The following is a 19,171-nucleotide window of genomic DNA, read 5'->3' as shown; positions in this document are numbered from 1 at the left end:
GTCCTGTCCCCTAACCATAAACTCTCAAGCTCTGACATGTTTCACCCTTTAGAAATATAACATGCTGTAGTTAATTGTAATTGACATTTCCTTTAATGGTAGGACTGACGCAGCTAGGGATTCGTCCCTATACTGGTTTCAAGTGAATTTGATGATCTGAAGAACATTTTTATCATTTTTTGCAGGATTACGTTTGAAATGGATCTTCTTAAATTCATTAACTGAGTATTAATTGAGATTTCATATTCAAATCATTTAAACACCTGTTTATATTTGTCAGATCTTAACTAGAAGGGGACTGTATTATTGCAGAGACATGGCTTGACTTTAGACACTGTGAGGTGGTGACAGGTATTCTTTATTTATGCACATCCTCAACACCTCATCTTACAGCTCTAGCTATGCAACAACACTGCATAAAAATCCTCCTCTGCTAATAGTTATGCAATAACACAGTATGTTTCACATAACATCTTATAGTTTTGATACTGTATGTGAGACTGTTGAAATGCATCAATGTTTTTCACTCAGGCACGCCATTTGGATTTTTTGAAGCATTTGACTCAGTTGATCTTTTCTCTCATTTCTCCATATGATAATTACACATTACACCATGACCAGGTGCATGCACAGCTTGTCAGGTCACACTGAGTTTTGTTAGGTTAGTGTGTTGGCACATAAACCTTTGAAATGATTCATAAAAGCCTAAGCCTCATTCTAATGCTCTCTATGACAGTCCCTTTATTCCTCCCAACATTGTATAAATGAGACATTACATAATATTCCCCCTCTGTGCTCATTCGTCAAAACCATGTCAGTATTATATCACACGTCGCCTGAACACTGATTATGTTTGCTTTGAACTCATCATTGTGAGCTCTCACATTCCCTTTTCACAAAGCATTGCTCCTTTCAAGACCTGCATGTGCATGTGACTGTATTTCGAAGTTGGAACAATTAATTAAATTTTAGGAATGGTGTAAAAATTTTGGATTCTCCCAGACGTACCTGTAGTGGAAGTAGTAATGTTAAATCTGGTTCACTTAATGCAAACTAGGATTTAACACAATGAAGAGAGCTGCAAAAAGTAGGGGAACAATTATTAAAAAGATGGGGTTTGCATTGGGATCTTAGCTTGGCCACCACTTAAATGTTACTCCCACCTTGCCAGACTGTAGCAGCACTTGATTCCAGACCACTCAATGGGTACGAAGTGCTACAAGCTAATGAAGAGTCACAAGAAGGAGGACTGGCTTAAGCATGACTGACCAAATACTAAACTGGGCATTTCGCCAGGACTCTGGGCTCACCAGGCATGGATGATGGATGTGGGGGGGGGTCTTTAATGACCGCCAACAGGAATCAGGAGCAGAGAAATCAAGTTCAAAGCCCTCATTGCCATGCACCGTTTTTGTCCAGGGGCCAATGGAATTAGTGCCTCCTGCTGGCCTTTCGTCACCACTACTAACACCATCTGGTCTGCTATCCAAAAGATAAACCAGGGAATAACTCAACTTCACGGACATGCCCCTGATTTGGTGCTGAACAGTTATCAGTGCGTTATCAGCTCATATTGGAGTCGTCTGTATCTGCAGTGATGCTTGAACATACATCTTAGAGACAACAAAACCATCACCCTCTTTGATGCAAGCTGCTTAAGTGTTAAAGGAATACAAACTTACGGAATTAAGCACCTGCATGTTTAACAACCATTGACAGATATTCAACAGTGTGCTCCCAGAAAACTTTGACATGATTTATGCACAGAATTACAAGATGCTGGGAGTGTGTTTTCTTGGTGTATATAGTTTATAGGAAGGTGGTCTTCCATAGAGGCCATTGTGCCTGTCATAGCCAGGTTGCTTTTACAGACAGTTTTGTGGTGATAATAGTGCATATCAGCCAAATGAAAAGCACTCTTTTCCAATCGAGTCAGAAGTCTTGTTGTGATTTGGTTCTGCTACTAAAACTATAATGAGATTGAACTCTCTCTCTCCAGAGTATCTCTCCTCCAACATGATAGATTCAGTGTTTTGATTTATAGGCTTCAGCTATTCCACTGTAATTGCCTAGGTGAATTATTGTGTCATATGCATCCACAGCATGGAAGAGCAGCACTTATGTTATGTGAATAGAGAAATCTAAAACAATTTGTTATGATGGTCACTAAATTAACAGTTTTGCATTTCTTTATGTTCCTTACGGATGAACCAGTTGGATGGTGAAGCATAAGAGATGTACAACACGTGCATCAAAACCTCTTGAGTTTTGGTGAGGATGGCTGAGCATGAGCAGTGCTAATGAAAAGAAATTAATCAGTTTGATGATGCTACCACGCTGGAAACAGTCATGGTTTAAGTCATCGTGTTTTCAGGTTGTCTGTCTTTCCATCCGCCCCATTCTTGGGAAGGACACATCTTAGGACTCCTCAAGGGAGTTTCTTAAAATTTGCTACAAATGTTCACTTTAACTCAAAGATGAATTGATTAGATTTTGGTGGCCAAAAGTAACAGAGCTCACAGCATCCCATTCTCTTGAATGTATCTCTCGAATGCATCAAATGAATCTCTTCAAAGTTTGTCCAACTATCCACCATAACTTAAGGATGTAGTGCCTGTAATTTAGTGGTCAGAGGTCAAGGTCACCGTGACCTCACAAAACACATTTTTAGCCTTAACTCAAGAATTCAAATAACAAATAGGATACATCTTTCCACAGATATACAGCATCTGATATCCAAAAGGTCAGAGGTTAAATGCATTGTGACATAATATTTAGCCCATTATTCAGTGGCATAGCTCAGGAACAGAACTTGACTAATGCATGGAACCTTACAAGCACAAGGCAATAACTGTCAGGTCACACAGTGAGAAAACAAACATTTTTGATGCATCCAGATGTGTTGATAATTGATTTATAATAGCATCATAGACCTTGTAAATGGTGGAAAATGTTGTCCAGCATTTTCTGCAGCCCAAGTCAACATCCTCAAATGTCCTGTGTTGTCCAAAGCCCAAAGATATTCAGTTTACTCTCATAGAGGAGTAAAGAAAGCAAAACATATGCACATTTAAGAAACTAGAATCAGAGAATTTGACTTATTTTGTCTTTAAAAGTACTCAAACCAAGACACTATCAAAATATTAAGTGAGATAGATTAATCGCTGCAGCTCTTGTATGGTATATACATAAATCACTCTTATGTCTGAAGCTTTGACTGATGTGCCTTTTAGTTACTAACAATGTCAAAGAGAGGAGAGTGTAAAGGAGAGATCCCCTTCGCAGCACGTGGCAGAGCGCCTTTGATCCTGTTATTGGGTCATGGCCTTGGCTGCACTAGCATACTTCTACTCTGAGCATAAGTAGGTTTGCTCTAAAATTAGATACTGATTCCCGACTCTTAACCTTTAACCAATGTCAGCCTGTCCCCCACCTGGATCCACATTAGAAAAATCATACAAGATGAATGCACAACAATAATTAGTTAAGAAAACTGCCCTACTGTGAGACAAGTTGCTACAGCCCATCCAATGAGAAAGGACAGGCTTCCTGCTAATGTGTTGTAGTTATGTTACAGGCTGCAGGGATTCCCCCTGGATTATTCATTGATTGTAGTCGGACCACTGGGAAGGAGGCTTGCTGCTAATCCCTCACCCACAGTGGGGGGTGTAATGTGACAAGCTACTGTACAGTATAGCAGCCGTATATTTCCTCTCTTCTCAGTTGTTGGTAGTGTTTTGAAGATGAAAACAGAAGCTTTTTGGTTAAAGTTTTTTTGGATCTTGACTTTTTAAGATTACCTCCGTAATTGTAAAAGGACTGGTTGAATGGATAATGCCCAATGTGTGCATGTCCAAGACTCGTCGGGCAAGAAACTGAACCCAAAATTGCTCCCTTTTCCATCAGTGTGCGAGTGTGTGTGAATGGCTGAGCAAAGAGACATCGCAGGGCACGTTGGTTAGGAAGTGGTGTGTTACTCCTGATTTGTAGGTCGGCAACCATGTGACACCTTCAGTGTATGAAGTGCTTTGAGTGGTCAGAAGAAGGTGAAAGCACAATATAAATGCATGTCCATTTACCATTTTATCCTTGTCCCTGTCAGGTTGTAGGAGGGACCCCGTGTGTGGTATTAGATGAAGCTCCATCCAGGTGTGAGAAGACTCCCGGAGCGGAGGAGGAGTCGGGGCTGCGAGTGACGCCCCATCCGGGCCTCAGCCCGACCCCCTCCCATCAGGAGGAGCACACAGAGGAGCAGCGCCTACAGTTTCTGGTGAGAGCATCTAGTAGTACTCACTATCTGGTATCGCCATGTTGGTGTTGTCCCTTTAACGTCATAATTAATGTTGCTCCTGGGACATCATGGAAACTGACCAGTCATGTTTTTGTAACGTCATGGAAAAAGACCAGAAGGTTATTAATCACGTGTTTAACTTTGTGAAAGGTTCTAATTTAGCTCGAGCTGTCTTTTCATAAATCTAACCAATTGTTTTTGGTACCTAAACTAAAGACACAGAAAATAATAACTAATCTTTGTGTAAAAACAATAAGGAGCTACATATTATATTCCAGTGAGAATAAATCCCTGGCTTCCTGAGTGAGAGTTGCTCTTTCGCTTAATTTAAGTTGAAATGATGGTCCTGGAACAACATTTACTGCGATGTTCAGGAACAACACCAACATGGTGATAACAGATACACCCTAGTAATACAGCTGGGGATACTTTATTATGACAGTATTAAACATTCAGACCACATCAGTGCATCATTTTTTTTCAGCACTAAAGTGCCACATTTGTTTTTTTTTCTGTTTGAATTCCAGTATGAAATGGACATGGGGGCGATTTACTATAATTGAATAGTGTGCACCGGTTATGGTTATTGCTTAATTTAAAGGGCCCACATTCCCAATCAGTCGTTTCCTAATTCATGAGAGTCCTCCACACTCGTGAGCAGCAATAACTGCATATTGTACAGGTTTCTAACTTTGCTATCCACTTTGTATTTTCATATGAAAATGAAGCTTTAATTCAGTGCTGGAACTTCAGCTCTGCGCCTCCGACAGAAAAACTATGGTCAGATTTGTTATGCAATGCTGGGATTATTTTGATCGCGTCCCTTGGAAGCAGAACAGTAGCACATTGCCCTTGCTGAATGTACAAGTGGCTCTCATGGCTTAAGAGCATATTCCCTCTCAGCTCTGTCTCGACTTGTTGGGAAGAAAAGTGGAGCTTCCAGAAATCAATTGATACTGATTTGTTTATAGCAAGGGCACTGTAAATCACATGAGCTATAATTTAAAAAAAAAAAAAAAAAAAAAAACTACAAACAATATGCAGTGAGCTGATAACAGAGTAGCAATAGTGTCAGCCACAGGCTGCGTGTCTTCTCCTCCCATCGCTGAGCCATGCAATTATTGTGTTGTCATCAAGGCTGGAATTTCACATGACAGGGCACAGAGGCCATTGAGTAAAATTTGATGGATTTACCTTCCAGATTGATACCATAACATCCTAATTTATAATAAGACATGGATTATGTATTAAAACATTTTTTTAATACCAATGTTAAGTTAATGTTTTATTAGAAAACAGGGTTTTTTTAAGTAGGCTTAGGTTTGGTGATTTTGGTGACACTACACTGAATAGTAGTGAAGTTATGGAATAGTTTTTGTATTGTCTCTTTTTCGGTGTTGCACTTTGTAAACGGTCACTGTGCCCTCATCTCACCGCTGTTAATGTCCAGCCCGGAGGATCACTCTTTTTGATGAAAATACGGTTGTAGCTCGTTGTCTACCTTACTAGAGTAGGAAAGAGTCATCTTTTATTTTTTGACAATGTTTCGCTCATGAGTTATTGATCTGGGAAGTTCAAATCTGTGAATATATTGCCAGCTTTACCAAACTAAATCCTACCACATAAGTCAGTTATGTATCATATCAAAACCGGCTGAGCTCCCTTGTTTACCTGTGCTGTAAGTGTCAGTCTTCCATTTTGAAAATGCTGCTGCTGTGTGAGAGGCTCAGGCTTTCACGTGAGATCATCGATGTGATGATGAGACTCCACCTGCATGAACCGCAAACTCAGTGAATTTCTGTTCTGGATCAGAGACTACTGTGCAGTCGGGTGGCTGCAAGCCCACTATGCTGTACTGGTGCTTTTTACATGGAACTTGGACAGAGCCAGGGGCACAAAGACCACTGTGGCCTTAAGATATATATACATTTTTTTTCACGGGACATTAAGGCCAAAGTGTGGCCGCCATGGCTGCCATGAAATTCCCACCCTGGTTGTCATGACTGATTTGTGTCCGTTATGATCATGCCTGCACTTCCCTCTGTACTCTCACTGTTGTGTCAGCTGGGTTTGCAATTTTTAATTTCTCTTCTCCAAAAAGTATGGTTTGCTCATATGTATAATTTCTGTATGCTGCTTTGTGATGCTTTGTGATTTTCCTTAAATCCTAATTAAAGCTGCAAGAGTCTGAGGGGAATGAGCAAGTATATAATTCAAGTTACTGTGTTCTGCTCTTCATCGTCACATTGAAACTGAAGCCGCAATATGGCTGCACAAGGAAGTAACTGAAGTTATTTTAGCTTAAATAAGGGACATGATGAAAATAGATAAAATGTGACATACATTTTTCTCTGTTTGGTTTGTTGAATGGCTCTTAAACTACCACCATAGAGTAACATGCTATCTTCCATAAAGCCTCACGTAGTCATGGGGAAAAAAGTGGGATATAACAGTGGGATGTCTTTGATGATTTAAATGACTTACAGATTTAGGACAAAGCACATCAGCTGAGTAAGCACTGAGCTGCCCCAGAAACAATGTTAGCCCAGAAAGAATGTGGGTGATATTTTTAGCAACATCGGACAGTTGACTTCATTGGTCCAGACTGAAATATCTTAAATGCTGAGGTTCGGATTACAATGAGATGGTGCCGTGAGGACAAATGTAATAACTTAAGTGATCACTAGACTTATCATCTTGCACATCTACTAAACATAAGCATGTGGGCTTTGTCATAGTGAGCATGTCAGCATACTGACATCCACATTTAGCTCAGAGCACTGTTATAACTGAAGATCTTCCCCTTTAGTTTAAAGAGGATCATGGTGACAATAGCTTAAGTGTACCTTTAAGGTTTTCAAGGATGGTTTTTAAATGGATTTTAACCTCCCATCATAGACTAACATGCTATCCTTCATAGAGCGTGGATGAGTCATGGGAAAAAAGTTGGATGTGAGAGATGAGTTCAACGTCTTACAGATTTAGGACAAAGCACATCAGCTGAGAAAACACTGAGCTGCTCCAGATATAATGTTGGCTCATAAAGAAAGCAGCTCATATTTTTAGCTGCGCTCACAATATCGGTCAGTCTACTGCTTTGGTCCGGACGGAAGAATCTCCGCAGCTGAAGTTTGGATTTCCATGACATTTGGTACAGCCAATAATGGTGCCCAGAGGATGAATTTCAATAACTTTAGTGATCCGTTCACTTTTCAGCTTGCCCCATTAGATCCTTGATGTCAACATTTTAATCAATCCAGTACTTTGGGTTATGCCCAAATACTTGCAAACCTAATGACAGCCTGATCAGCCTCAGCTCTCAACATGGAAAACATTTATAATTGCTTAAAATTAGCATGTTAGCATTGCTGTTGCGAGCATGTTTGTGCGCTGATGTTAGTGTTTAAATCAGAGCACAGAGGTGCTCAGTTAAAGCCTCATAGGGCCTCTAGCATGGCTGATGAATTTATCATGTTTTTTTTTTCTTCAGAAATAAAAAAAGATAAATAATATACATTGCACCTGTTTAACCCAGTTGTTTTAAAGTTTAGGTAAAGAGAAGAGAAGAAACAAATTACTTGTGACTATGGGAGAAAAATCTCAATAACAAAAATGAACTTAGAGCCCCAGCATATGAACAGTTTAAGTGGAATGTGTCTTTAATGATTGTGAAACAGCTGATAGAACATTTGAGTTCCAATCAGTGCTGTTAATTTAGCTTCAGAGTCCTGATTCGACTATGCAAACAGAACATCCTCGCTTGATACACATTTTTTAGAAGCCTTTAAAGCTGTGACTGATAACCAATCAAGCAAATCAGACCACAGATTGCAGTTTAATTATCATTATTGTCTTGCTGTGTCATCACTGGTGAGTTCTCCAGTCAGCTGCTGGTGGTCTACAATTAGCCTGTCTGTTGTGTGGCCTCCCCCCACACAGTCACAGTGGTAATACTTGACTGAGGTCCTGTGGCCATGCTGAAATAAGCTGATTTCTCCTATGCTGGTCCTGCATGTAAGCTGCATTTAGAATAATTAAAGGATGCTAAGCTTTGTAATACCTCATTGCTGGCCTGTCAGAGGTCATTATGGAAACTAAAGCCAATGTACTCCGCATTGCAAAATATACAGTAAATGCAAATCTTTTGACATTATAGTACATATTCTTTTATGTTTTGTTTTTTTTTTTTTGCTCCTATGGAGTATATCCTGCTCTTTGTTTGCTAGTTTGTTCTGTTTGAAACCATATTAGGAATTACATGTAGTTTAAGAGCCATGTTAGATTTCCAAAGTTTCAGTGTTACTATCTCTGCTTTGTTGTCATTGTCGGTTTAGGAAAGTGAGCTGAGCAAGAAGAGAAAAGAATGTGAAAACCTTGAGCATGAAGTAAAGAAGCGACAGAAGAGATGTCTGGATTTGGTAAGCAATCTTCTCGCTCTGCTATTTCTCTTCTCACATGGTCTCTGGCACAGTCCAGTCTGGTTTAATCATTACGGTAGACATAGATTTCCTCAACTTGATCTCAGTGTTGTCTTGTGGTTTGGCAACAGGAGAGCCAGCTTGAGGATGAGCGAGGCAAAAATGAGCAACTAAAGGAGGAGGCAGATCTCCTCAGGAGGAAGGCACAGCTGCTCGACCAGGTCAGTGTTGAGCGCCTTCATTTTTGTCTGTGAAGTGGGTCTCAATTTCATACTTTTTGGCAGTTGTAGCTGTTATGTTAATTTTACCCACCAACTGGGGCTGCAATTAATATTTATTTTGGTTTGAATCAATAAATCTGTAAATTACTTTCTCAACTGATTAGTTGTTTGGTTGTCGAAAGCTCAAGATGACATCCTTAAATACCTTGTTTTCTGTACAACCCAAAGATACTCAGTTTTCTGTCACAGAGGAGTAAAACAAACATTAAACATTCTTAAATAAGAGGCTATAATCAAAGAAGTGTACTTATTTTTTATTGAATCATAACTTATACTAACTAGCTTTGTGATCTGGGAATCTAGGAAGTCACTCGCAAGAAGTTGTTGTAAGTTTCATGTTGCTGTGGAGTAAAATCTCAAAACAATGAGGAATGATGACCAAAACCATGAAAGTGGATCCAAGAACTGTGATATTCATACAAAATGATCCAGTCCATTAACCTGCTGTTGTTTCTCAGACTCGGGCTGAGAATGAGGAGCTGAGGGAAGATCTCTCTGAAGTGACCGCTCGACACAATTCAGTTCTCGAGGAGAACCAGAGACTCCGTGCCAAACTGGAGAACCTAGAGCAGGTCCTAAAGGTACTGTACTGCTGGGCTCAGATACAGAACATTTATTATTTTTTTTACTCCTTACAACACTGCTTTTAAAAACGGCCCTCTTTCATTTATAGCATATGCGAGAGGTAGCCGAGCGAAGGCAGCAGCTGGAATTGGAACATGAGCAGGCACTGGCTATCCTTAAGTTCAAACAGGATGAAATCAAGCGGTTACAGCGGGTAAGAACCACAGCCTGGGTACTTGACAGATACATTTGACCTGCTAAAATCAAACCCTAATTTCCCTGAGGCTGGAGGATGGAACATTGGAGGCTTTGTCCAGCAGGAGGCAACCTTTGGGCACCAATAAAACAAGTTTTGTCAGGGAAGCTTGCTGCAATGTATATTTGATTTTTACGAGCAAACAAACAACGTTACACTGACTTTATTGTCTTTTTAATCATCAGGCTCAGTTATTCGCCAAGAGGGAGCATGAGGGAGTGGTTCAGATGCTGGAGGTGAGTGTGTATTACACCACTGTGACAAGTCAGCAAAAATGTTACTGTTTATCCCTTTCATTGCCACACAGTAAAGCCCTGAGTTGCTTTTTCAAGACTTTAGTCTGACTTCCCAGGACATAAATCAAAGGTGCCAGTGTTTATTAGTCACACAAGAGAGTGGAAATGAAATCACTCAGCCATGGCATGAGTAAGAGGAGTGTTGTTCAGACTTCCTCAGTATTTCTGCCTTGCACTAGTGAATTCCTGTCTGTTTAGATTAAATCAAATTCATTATTCAAGGTGTTTCTTATCTCCCCAACATCAAGAAAAAGGAGTATAAGTATTTAATAATCTCCCTGTTCTTAGTAGACACAAGACCTACCACTACCATCGAAGCGCCATAGTCACACGGTAGAATGGGCTCTTTATTCTTATTCAAACACCTGGCAGAGAAGCTGTTGCAGAACATACTTCCACTTTTGTCGCACTTCATGGGGCTGGAAAACCGTTTGAGCAGATGGCTTCTCCACTGCTGTGTGACATTTATAGTTGCTCTCAGTGTGAGTGTAACGCACTTTGAATTCAAAATGAATCCAGACAGTCAGTGACAGTTGAAGCCCCTGTCTGTCTGATTGGCTGCTAGTTTTGAACGATGAAAGAAAAAGGAAAAAAGAAAAAAAAGAGCTGCAGAGCTTCGACTTAACCTCAGAGATGTCATCACCCACACTTGGTGACTGTATACGTGTGCTGTCTGCGCTCGGTTTTTCACACTGTGCATTTTGTTACGAGAGTTTGTTCCTAAATGAAGTGTGTATTTTATTTTAGGAGTTGACTCAGCTTGTGTTGCGGAGGGAGCTGGTAGAGTATAGTTGCTCCTGTTCTTTAAAAAAAAAAGCCCTTTTCCTTCCTCTTGCATTGTTTCTCTTACTTTCTGTCTCTATTTAAACCCGGAGAAAATCTCTCTCCCTCCCAAGAACCTGAGCTTTGCTGCTAAGTCAACACCCTGCCTTTTGCAATCTGTTAAAAACAGCTTTTGAAAGTAAAAAAAGTAGTTGTTGTTGAAAGGGCAGATGTTGGCTGCTGAGGGCCGAGACACAAACTAGTGACTCTGGCTCCTGACAGGATTTTCTTGCAGATTGCTGTGTTTCTACTTTATTAATACAATTGGTCTTTGCTATATTCTTTGTTTGACAAGCATGTGTTTACTTTGGTGTGCCCTTTTTTTCCTTTGTGTTATCTTTTTGCTAACCAGAGTACACTGGACTGCATGCAGGTACTGTCTGACCTTTCCCTAGCTCCTGTAGGACCTTAAAAAAACCCATTTGCTTTTGATTTAAATCCTTCAATTTGACAAAATTTAACCAAGTTTGGACATAATTTGTGTTTTATACTTTTAAAGCAGCAGCCCTGCAGTGATGATTATAAAACAGTCTTTTATAAATGATTCATGTGGTCATAAAAGCCCATTTGATGCTGATGCAATTTCGTTGGTTACCAAAGTGTGTGTAAAATCAGGCAATTCACGAGGCAAGATAACAGTGTGTGTGTGTGTGTGTGTGTGTGTGTGTGTGTGTGTGTGTGTGTGTGTGTGTGCGGCACAGCTGCAATGAGCACACTTATCATGCTGGCTTGTTATTCGATCTTATATTACGGGTAGTATTTTTTTGTACAGTATACCAAACACATCACTGAGACGGACTGCTATGTGTAAATGAGTATTAGTTTCTGCTCAGTGTAGCCAGATAACAACTGACTGCAGATGAGGCTGTGCGTAGGTGCGAGCTAACAGGAAATGTTGTTCAGATAGTTTCGTGCAGAGGCATTTGTCAGATCAGCCTGCCAGGAAACTCCCACCGCAACCTGAAGTGAAATCAGCCACATATAGAAACTCGGTGGGGCTGAGAGAAACTTCTGTAGTGTTTGCTGTTTGTGAAAGCAAATGCAGTGTTAGACAGAAATACAACATATTACTTCTCATAACCCACGCTGCCTCTCCCATTCTGTTTTTTACTCCTGTGTCCCGTCTTACCAGAAAACTACCCAGCTTCATTTGCCACCCTTTGTCTGCTAAATAAACCCTTTAATTCTTTGTCATTTGTGTTTTGAGCTAATATATCTCTCACAGTTTATATTGTCTGTCTTGCAGAAACCTGAATTAAATATTGCTGTACTTCATTTAATAATATATTATTAATATCTCACTTAAACTGCAATTTAGTTACTGCTTGCCACAATTTCTCAAAATATCTGTCCATCAACCAGCGTAATCACATCTGTGTAAGATCAGATGTGTTGAAAGTAGATTTCCCATCAGATAATAAAAACAGTGTTTCATAGTTGAGTAGGCAGTAGAGATTAAGAGGTTTCTGCATGACACTGACAATTCAGACAGGTTACTTTAGTGTACATGGCCCTGTTTGATTGTGCAAGCCCAACGACAGCCACAGTGCTATTCTTCTTGGACACACAGACAACATAAGCATCTCCAAGCACAGTTGCTTTTTTTTGTTTATGCATGTCCAACAGCATAAAGAGCACACGGGCTGTGAATAGATGGGAGGGTGTGGGGATTAATACATATGCTCTCGGCCAGTCACAACAGCTCAGAAAGTGAAGAATCGGCTTCTCTAGGAAACCAAAACAGAAGACGGGCTGTCTGTGCCGGTCGTTGTGCTGCCATGAAAATAGGGCCCACAGGGTTAGGTCCTTCCATATGACTGTGTTAAAACTCAAATCCACCTTAAAACACAGACTCTGTTACAAAACCACTTTCTTCAGTTGCTTATGTATTTAAAAAAGCAAATGCAGCAGTCAACACATATAAACTACACCACCTCATCACACAGTTATCCCTGAAAGTTTACATTTACTCCTTACACATTGACAATATTCAGTATAATAGTGTTTAAAGGTGGATTCTTCCATTCATTGTAAATTGCTAAAAACTGTGTTTTTACTGTATGTGTCTTCCCTGTCTGTTGCACCACCTGTGTAGTCAAAGGTACGAGATCTGGAGGAGAAATGTCGCAGCCAGAGCGAACAGTTTGGCTTGCTGTCCCAAGAGTTGGACAAGTTTCGACTGCAGGCCTCGAAGGTGGACCTGGCTGGCTCTAGCCTCCTTAACAATCCCGGCCTCTCTGTTCTGACTAATGGGGTGGGCCTGACTACTGAACGAGGTGAGCCAAGCGTCACACGCCAGGATACAACCTGAGTAATCAAGAGAATGTTAGTTGTTGGGGGCTTTTGCTCATAATAGATTCTTTGCTACAAAAAGCTAAACATGAAAGGTTTCTATGGTGTCCTTTCCTAACAACTAGATAGAATCAGTGAAATAAATTGATTGCTTTGATTTATTCGTAATATCCACAAAATGATTACCTACATAGTCAAATATTCTATGTATTTTATTGTTTATTTTTTCCAGGGACAGCTCACAATTAAAAGCAATTGCACCAGAATTAGCCAGCAGCCAGTTTGCATCTGTTGTCTCATATAAGTGCTTATTTGTGAAATGTTAATAGTAAATAGTACATCCAAGTTCTCAGTGGTGTCAACAGCCGTGTATTTTAAGGAACGGGTTAAACTGATTGACCAAGAACCAAGATATAAAGTCAGGCAGCTAGCTTTATTCTGTTTTGTTTCAAGATAATCATGTAGCTGAATCCTTACCTAACCTATATTTAACTTCCATAATATATAATCTTTGTTAATGTCCCTGGAATCTTTCATTTTCAAAGCACCATCAAAAGATCAAATGAGCCCTGGCACAAAGCCTGGCTTGGGTAATATGGACCAACAGCATCAGTCCACTCATGGACACAATGCCTTCAAAAGCATCCAAATCCATTTTTAAACTGCCCTGCCAGGGATGCATCCTTTGAGCCTTTAATACAGGGATTTCTCATTGTTGACTTTGTAGTTTAAACAGTAAGGGTGCAGCCGCATCAGTGCAAATCTAGTCCAAATCTTTCCTGCTGTTTGTATCCAACAAGCTTTTTCTCCCACACTGTTCATGTGTTTTTAGACTGCACTGGTGGCTCATGGGATATGGTGTCCCTGGGTGAAATAGCCTTCTGGAGTCTCGAGGGAGGTGACTCTCTCTCCTGCCCTGAGGGTAATGATCTGCTCGGTACTCTCTCCGTCACTCATGATATGTGTTGGACACTGTCACAAAAAGCATGGCATGTTCTAACCTGTCATCCCACCCACACTGTCACAGTCCGACACTGTCTGTACTGCTCTCCATCACATGAGGGTCGGTGCTCGTGGGCTGCGGTGGGAAGTGAACCAGCTAAGCCCCTTAACAGTGCTGGTGTGACTCAAGGTAGTGTGGCCTCTGACCTCAGACAGATGGAGACAGGATTTTTCCTCCGCTGTTTAATCAGCCAGGTTCAACCTTGAGCCTCCTGCATGTCAGTCAGTGACCTCACCCACCTAGCTGCTCATGGACTCAACCAGGTTAACCAGCGAGAAGACCGATGTTGTCAGCTAAAGTCACGGATTAAGTATTATCCTCTTCCTCTCTCTCTATCTCCTGCTAGATGTGGCTGCCGCTCTGCGGATGGGGGCCACCCCCCACGCTGCAGGGCTGTCCAGGGTTGAGCGCTCGCCTGTCACCAAACACCGAGAGCTGCCCACCATCAGTGTCAGCAAGTCAGGCTCTTCCTCCAGCAAGTCAGAGACCGCACACCTCACCCCCAAGTCTGACACCCACCTCAGTCCGCACAAATCAAGCCCAACACATGAGGTACCAGACCTGAGGATGAACAGTGCATCGCTTGTTACTTATTTCAGAATCAGTTCTTTATTTATTACTTATCAGGAGCAACACACACTAATTAAAATCAAAAAGACGTGAGTGGTTCAGATTTAGCAAAAAAAGCTTTCATCTGCAGCCCCTCGGCACGCTGAAGGTACACAAGCACGATTTTAGATGTCGGGATGTTGTGTTGATGTTTTTGTACATTAATTGAACAACAGACATACAAAAAGCAGAGAAAACAACAAATAAGATTTTGAGTTGTCAAAACAAGTGGAAATTTCCAAACATTTCCAGAAATTGCAAGTGCAAGTACATTTTTGGACCTCACTGCTTCCAAGAGATCCAGTGTCACCTGTGTGACAACTGGCAGTTGGCAGCTTTGCCACGCCTCCATAACAACACCACATGAATGTGATTGGCTCCTTTTATTAAAGTTGGTCTTTTCTTTTGTTTGTTTGGCCATGACAGTAAACAGTAACGTTAACCAATTACTCCCAAAGCTAGCAGAGACCAGGACAAACAAAATAGTTACGTTGTGTGTGAACCACCTACTCTCAGGGGCCGACGGATCACAAACTGCAGGGGGTTTGTGATATTTTCCGGGAAAGTTGCCACCAGCTCTCAGTGTATATCTTAAGGATTACAGCCAATGCAAGGGCTTTCATCAGTGCGCCATAGGCTCAGTCATCACATTTCTGACTACAAATTTTCAAACCTACCACTCAACCTAATATCATCTTTTTACTTTATACTTGCGCATACTTGCTCAGTGTAAATTTTAAGCCCTGTTTGTAGGTTTGTGATAAATTGTGATAACATGACTCCTGCCTGCAGCTCTTCTGCTTTCTTTGTTTCTACATAAACAGGCAGTTTGCTCATCAAGATTACCAAGACCGCCACGCACGATCACATTGATTGTGTGGACTTAATGGATTAAAAAGCCCTCCTTAACCTCTCTGTCGTCTCGTGCGAGTACAGAATATGCTAGAGCTCCCTCTGCTCATTCTTTGGATCTGCTGCTGTGATTTAATACTTTTCTTGTGCCATGTCTCCAAAATTTCAGTGTCTTGTTTCGCATAACAGAGAGGTCGAAAGTCCTTGAATCTCATCTCACGTCTGCACACAGTTCGATAAAGCTCATATTTAGTGAGATTATCCACTCGACACTGTGGATTATGAAGGTTATACAGTAGTATTTGTGAGTGATTATCCTTATAAAGGTTTCCCAGGGAACTATAAATAAACCAGCTCTCTTATTGTGTTGAGTGTAACCACAATGAATGGAAATAAAACTCCAAACATGGTGTCAAGGTGATTCTCTGATTACTATCAACAGTGAGTTATTGATAGTAACTCACCACATGACAAGAATTTTGTTCACATCATTTTCCCTTGAGCAGTCATGTGTAATATCTAATAACTAGATCTGTATTTACAGTAAATAGATTTATAAGAAGACATATATAGATATTTATAGGCATATATATTAGAAATGTTATAGTTGCACTGGAAAAAAAAAACAAATTCACGACAATCTCACTATGTCTGCTTATGGGGATTTATTGTGTCATAGTGTTTTTTAAATCTCTTTGAATTTGTTTGATAAGCAGTTCAGGCAGTTCATCTTGTGTTCATGGTGTTTGTTCTCAGGTGGACACGGCCAGTGAAGTAGAAGAGTTGGACATTGATGTAGCCCCGGCACCTTATACAGCCAGCAGAGGAGCTGCAAAGCTTCAGGTTTTCATTGCAAGATACAGGTAAGTATTAAAATGACACAATAGTTGATTGACTGCATCAACAGTCTCTGAATATGTGATGAAAATAACCTAATCTTTGACAGCTATAATCCATACGATGGCCCCAATGACAACCCTGAGGTGGAGCTTCCTCTCACTGCTGGAGAATACATCTATGTATATGGAGACATGGATGATGATGGCTTCTATGAAGGTGAGTGTGGAGTACATATTGTTGCATCTAAACTTTTATATTTCTGTTCTTGCCTGGTATCAAGTGTTTTTACTGTTTTACAGGCGAGCTGATGGATGGACGGAGAGGGCTGGTCCCTTCTAACTTTGTGGAACGTGTATCGGATGACGATGTCATGAGTGCTAACCATCCAGTGACGGGGGACATGTCCCATAACTCCCTTCTAGACAGCAGCCTGCACAGTGCCAGCCACCAGCATCACCTCCACATGGGCGTCAGCGCCTCAGAAAGGACAGAGGTCTCTGTTGCCTCTGGCCCTGCCTCAGCCCCTTCAGACCCAGCATCGGCCTTGGCTGTCCCAGCCCCCCTCACCAACGGCCTGGACTTGGATTTGGAGGAGGTGGGAGTGGACATTGTGCCTTACCCACGTAAACTCACCCTCATCAAGCAGCTTGCCAAGAGCATTATCATCGGCTGGGACCCTCCGTTGGTGCCGGCTGGGTGGGGCAATGTGTGGAGCTATAATGTGTATGTGGACCAGGAGCTGCGGCTCAACGTGCCCTTCGGTTCCCAGACCAAAGCGGTGCTGGAGCGGCTTGACATTAACCTCAAGGCCTACCGCGTGTCAGTACAAAGCCTGACAGAGAAAGGCCTCTCAGACCAGCTGCGCTGCAGCTTGCTGGTCGGTCGGGACGTTTGTGTGGCGCCCACGCAGGTGCGCGTGGAGAGGATCACCGCCACCTCTGCCAACTTGACCTGGCTGCCCAGCAACAGTAACTATGTGCACATTGTGTCTTTGAATGAGGAGGAGTGTGAGCTGGTAAAGGCTGGCTGCTACTCGCTGTGCCTCAATAACCTCTTGCCCAGTCTGCAGTACACAGTCAAAGTGGAGGCACGGCCGCACCGCACGCCATGGGAGTTACCTGTGGAGCGGCGTGAACACAGAAGCGCTACAGTCACCTTCACCACACTGATGGCAGGTCAGGATTTACTCTTTTATGTAGCAACAGATATTCTTTAAAGGTGCCATGCCAACTACATTTACACATAGTCTGCGGGTCATGAATTAATATGATTCATTATTCTCCATACTAATTTGCAGTTTGGAAGTTTGGGATTTATTATTGGATTTGTGATTGAAAGATTATTATTATTATTTATTTATTTTTTTAGTATTTTTTTGGCCTTTTCTGGCTTTATTTGATAGTACAGCTGAAGAGTTAGACAGGAAACAGGGAGTGACACGCAGCAAAGGGACCCGGGCCGGGAGTCGAACCCGGATCCGCTGCAGAGCCTCGGCACATGGGGCTACCGACTGAGCTATGCGGCGCCCCCAATTGAAAGATTATTTAAGACTAGAATAGCTGGGGCAAACCCCAAGTCCCATTCACACTGCCCCTTTAAATGTGGGAATCATTCGCCGATTTTCCACCTCGCTGTGTGAAAGTTACAGATGCAGAGAGGGGTAACAATTTCGAGTCTGTCTGAATGGAAAAGCCAGAGGCACAGAAAAGGGGTGTGTCAATCTGATGGTGTTCACAGTCAGAGAGTTAAACAGCGTTGCTTGTTTTCAGTGTGAACAAAAAAAAGATGGCGTAAAGGCAAGCCTTCATTGTAGCAATTATGCAGAGTCGTTGTGTGAAAAGGGCTTTAGATACACATGATCATGTCCAATATTACAGGTCAAAATCTTTTGCAGAAATATAGAGTAAATTAATTGCACAAGTACGCTTACCCTCTGATGTACTTCCATCAAAAATGAGCATGGAAGAAAAATCACATGCATACTAGTGTCACCCTCGACTAAAATGGAATTGAATAATCAACCAAAAAATTATTCAAGTCCTTTCATTTATGTGGATAAGCTCTGTGTGTGTGTGTGTGTTTGTGTGTGTGTGTGTGTGTGTGCGCGCGTGCGTGCGTGTGCGTGTGAAGAATACAATTTTCTTGAAAGATTTCTACATGTAGCTTTGGTGTTAGTGACTGACATTGTATAAATGGTTGCACTGCTGGTTAGTAGATTTGGGAACTGTTGATGAGGAGGTCCCATCCACTATTCAGCTAAATTACAGTTATCAGAGTTACATGTCATCCCGATGGGTGCAAATTAAGATCTACATCTCACTTAGGCTTTATTTATGAGAGCTTGTTTTTAGAGCTGCTCTGACTTGCTTCTACTTAATCAAATTGCCAAAATACCTTGGCACCAAATGCACTGCTTCAAAGGAAAACAAAATAAGCGACTTGATTGGTCATGACAGATTCTGTCCCATATTGCACTACAAGTATTCCTACTGAAAATTATTGTGGTATTTGTAAGTTCCTTTTATTTTATGAGTGGAAGCTCAAAGAATTTAAATTCCATTTAAATGAGGATGCTCGATCTGAGATTTGATGTTGATGTTGCATTGAGGTTTTTTTTTCCTGCTCAGCCTAGTAAACTAGTAAGGTG

General features: G+C 41.4%; 1 protein-coding gene across 7 annotated transcripts in view; it reads left to right on the top strand.

Moving 5' to 3' along the window:
• The window catches only part of LOC119031174 (RIMS-binding protein 2), a 67,672-nt gene that overhangs the window by 31,758 nt on the left and 16,743 nt on the right, over window positions 1-19,171 (top strand). For 4 of the 7 annotated variants that reach the window (XM_037119467.1, XM_037119464.1, XM_037119471.1 and 1 more), the window contains 13 exons: window positions 4,103-4,270; window positions 8,626-8,709; window positions 8,841-8,930; window positions 9,449-9,571; window positions 9,664-9,768; window positions 9,996-10,046; window positions 10,854-10,886; window positions 13,024-13,204; window positions 14,053-14,142; window positions 14,570-14,775; window positions 16,441-16,547; window positions 16,631-16,740; window positions 16,824-17,699. In XM_037119467.1, the coding sequence (XP_036975362.1) occupies window positions 4,103-4,270; window positions 8,626-8,709; window positions 8,841-8,930; window positions 9,449-9,571; window positions 9,664-9,768; window positions 9,996-10,046; window positions 10,854-10,886; window positions 13,024-13,204; window positions 14,053-14,142; window positions 14,570-14,775; window positions 16,441-16,547; window positions 16,631-16,740; window positions 16,824-17,699 (2,224 nt within the window). Of the gene's footprint in view, window positions 1-4,102; window positions 4,271-8,625; window positions 8,710-8,840; window positions 8,931-9,448; window positions 9,572-9,663; window positions 9,769-9,995; window positions 10,047-10,853; window positions 10,887-11,280; window positions 11,302-13,023; window positions 13,205-14,052; window positions 14,143-14,569; window positions 14,776-16,440; window positions 16,548-16,630; window positions 16,741-16,823; window positions 17,700-19,171 lie in introns of all 7 variants that reach the window. The other 3 variants (XM_037119465.1, XM_037119466.1, XM_037119469.1) reach the window with 3 other exon arrangements.

The sequence above is a fragment of the Acanthopagrus latus genome, chromosome 13, assembly GCF_904848185.1.
Source record: "Acanthopagrus latus isolate v.2019 chromosome 13, fAcaLat1.1, whole genome shotgun sequence".
NCBI lineage: Eukaryota > Metazoa > Chordata > Actinopteri > Spariformes > Sparidae > Acanthopagrus > Acanthopagrus latus.
This window is presented reverse-complemented; position numbering and strand designations above follow the sequence as displayed.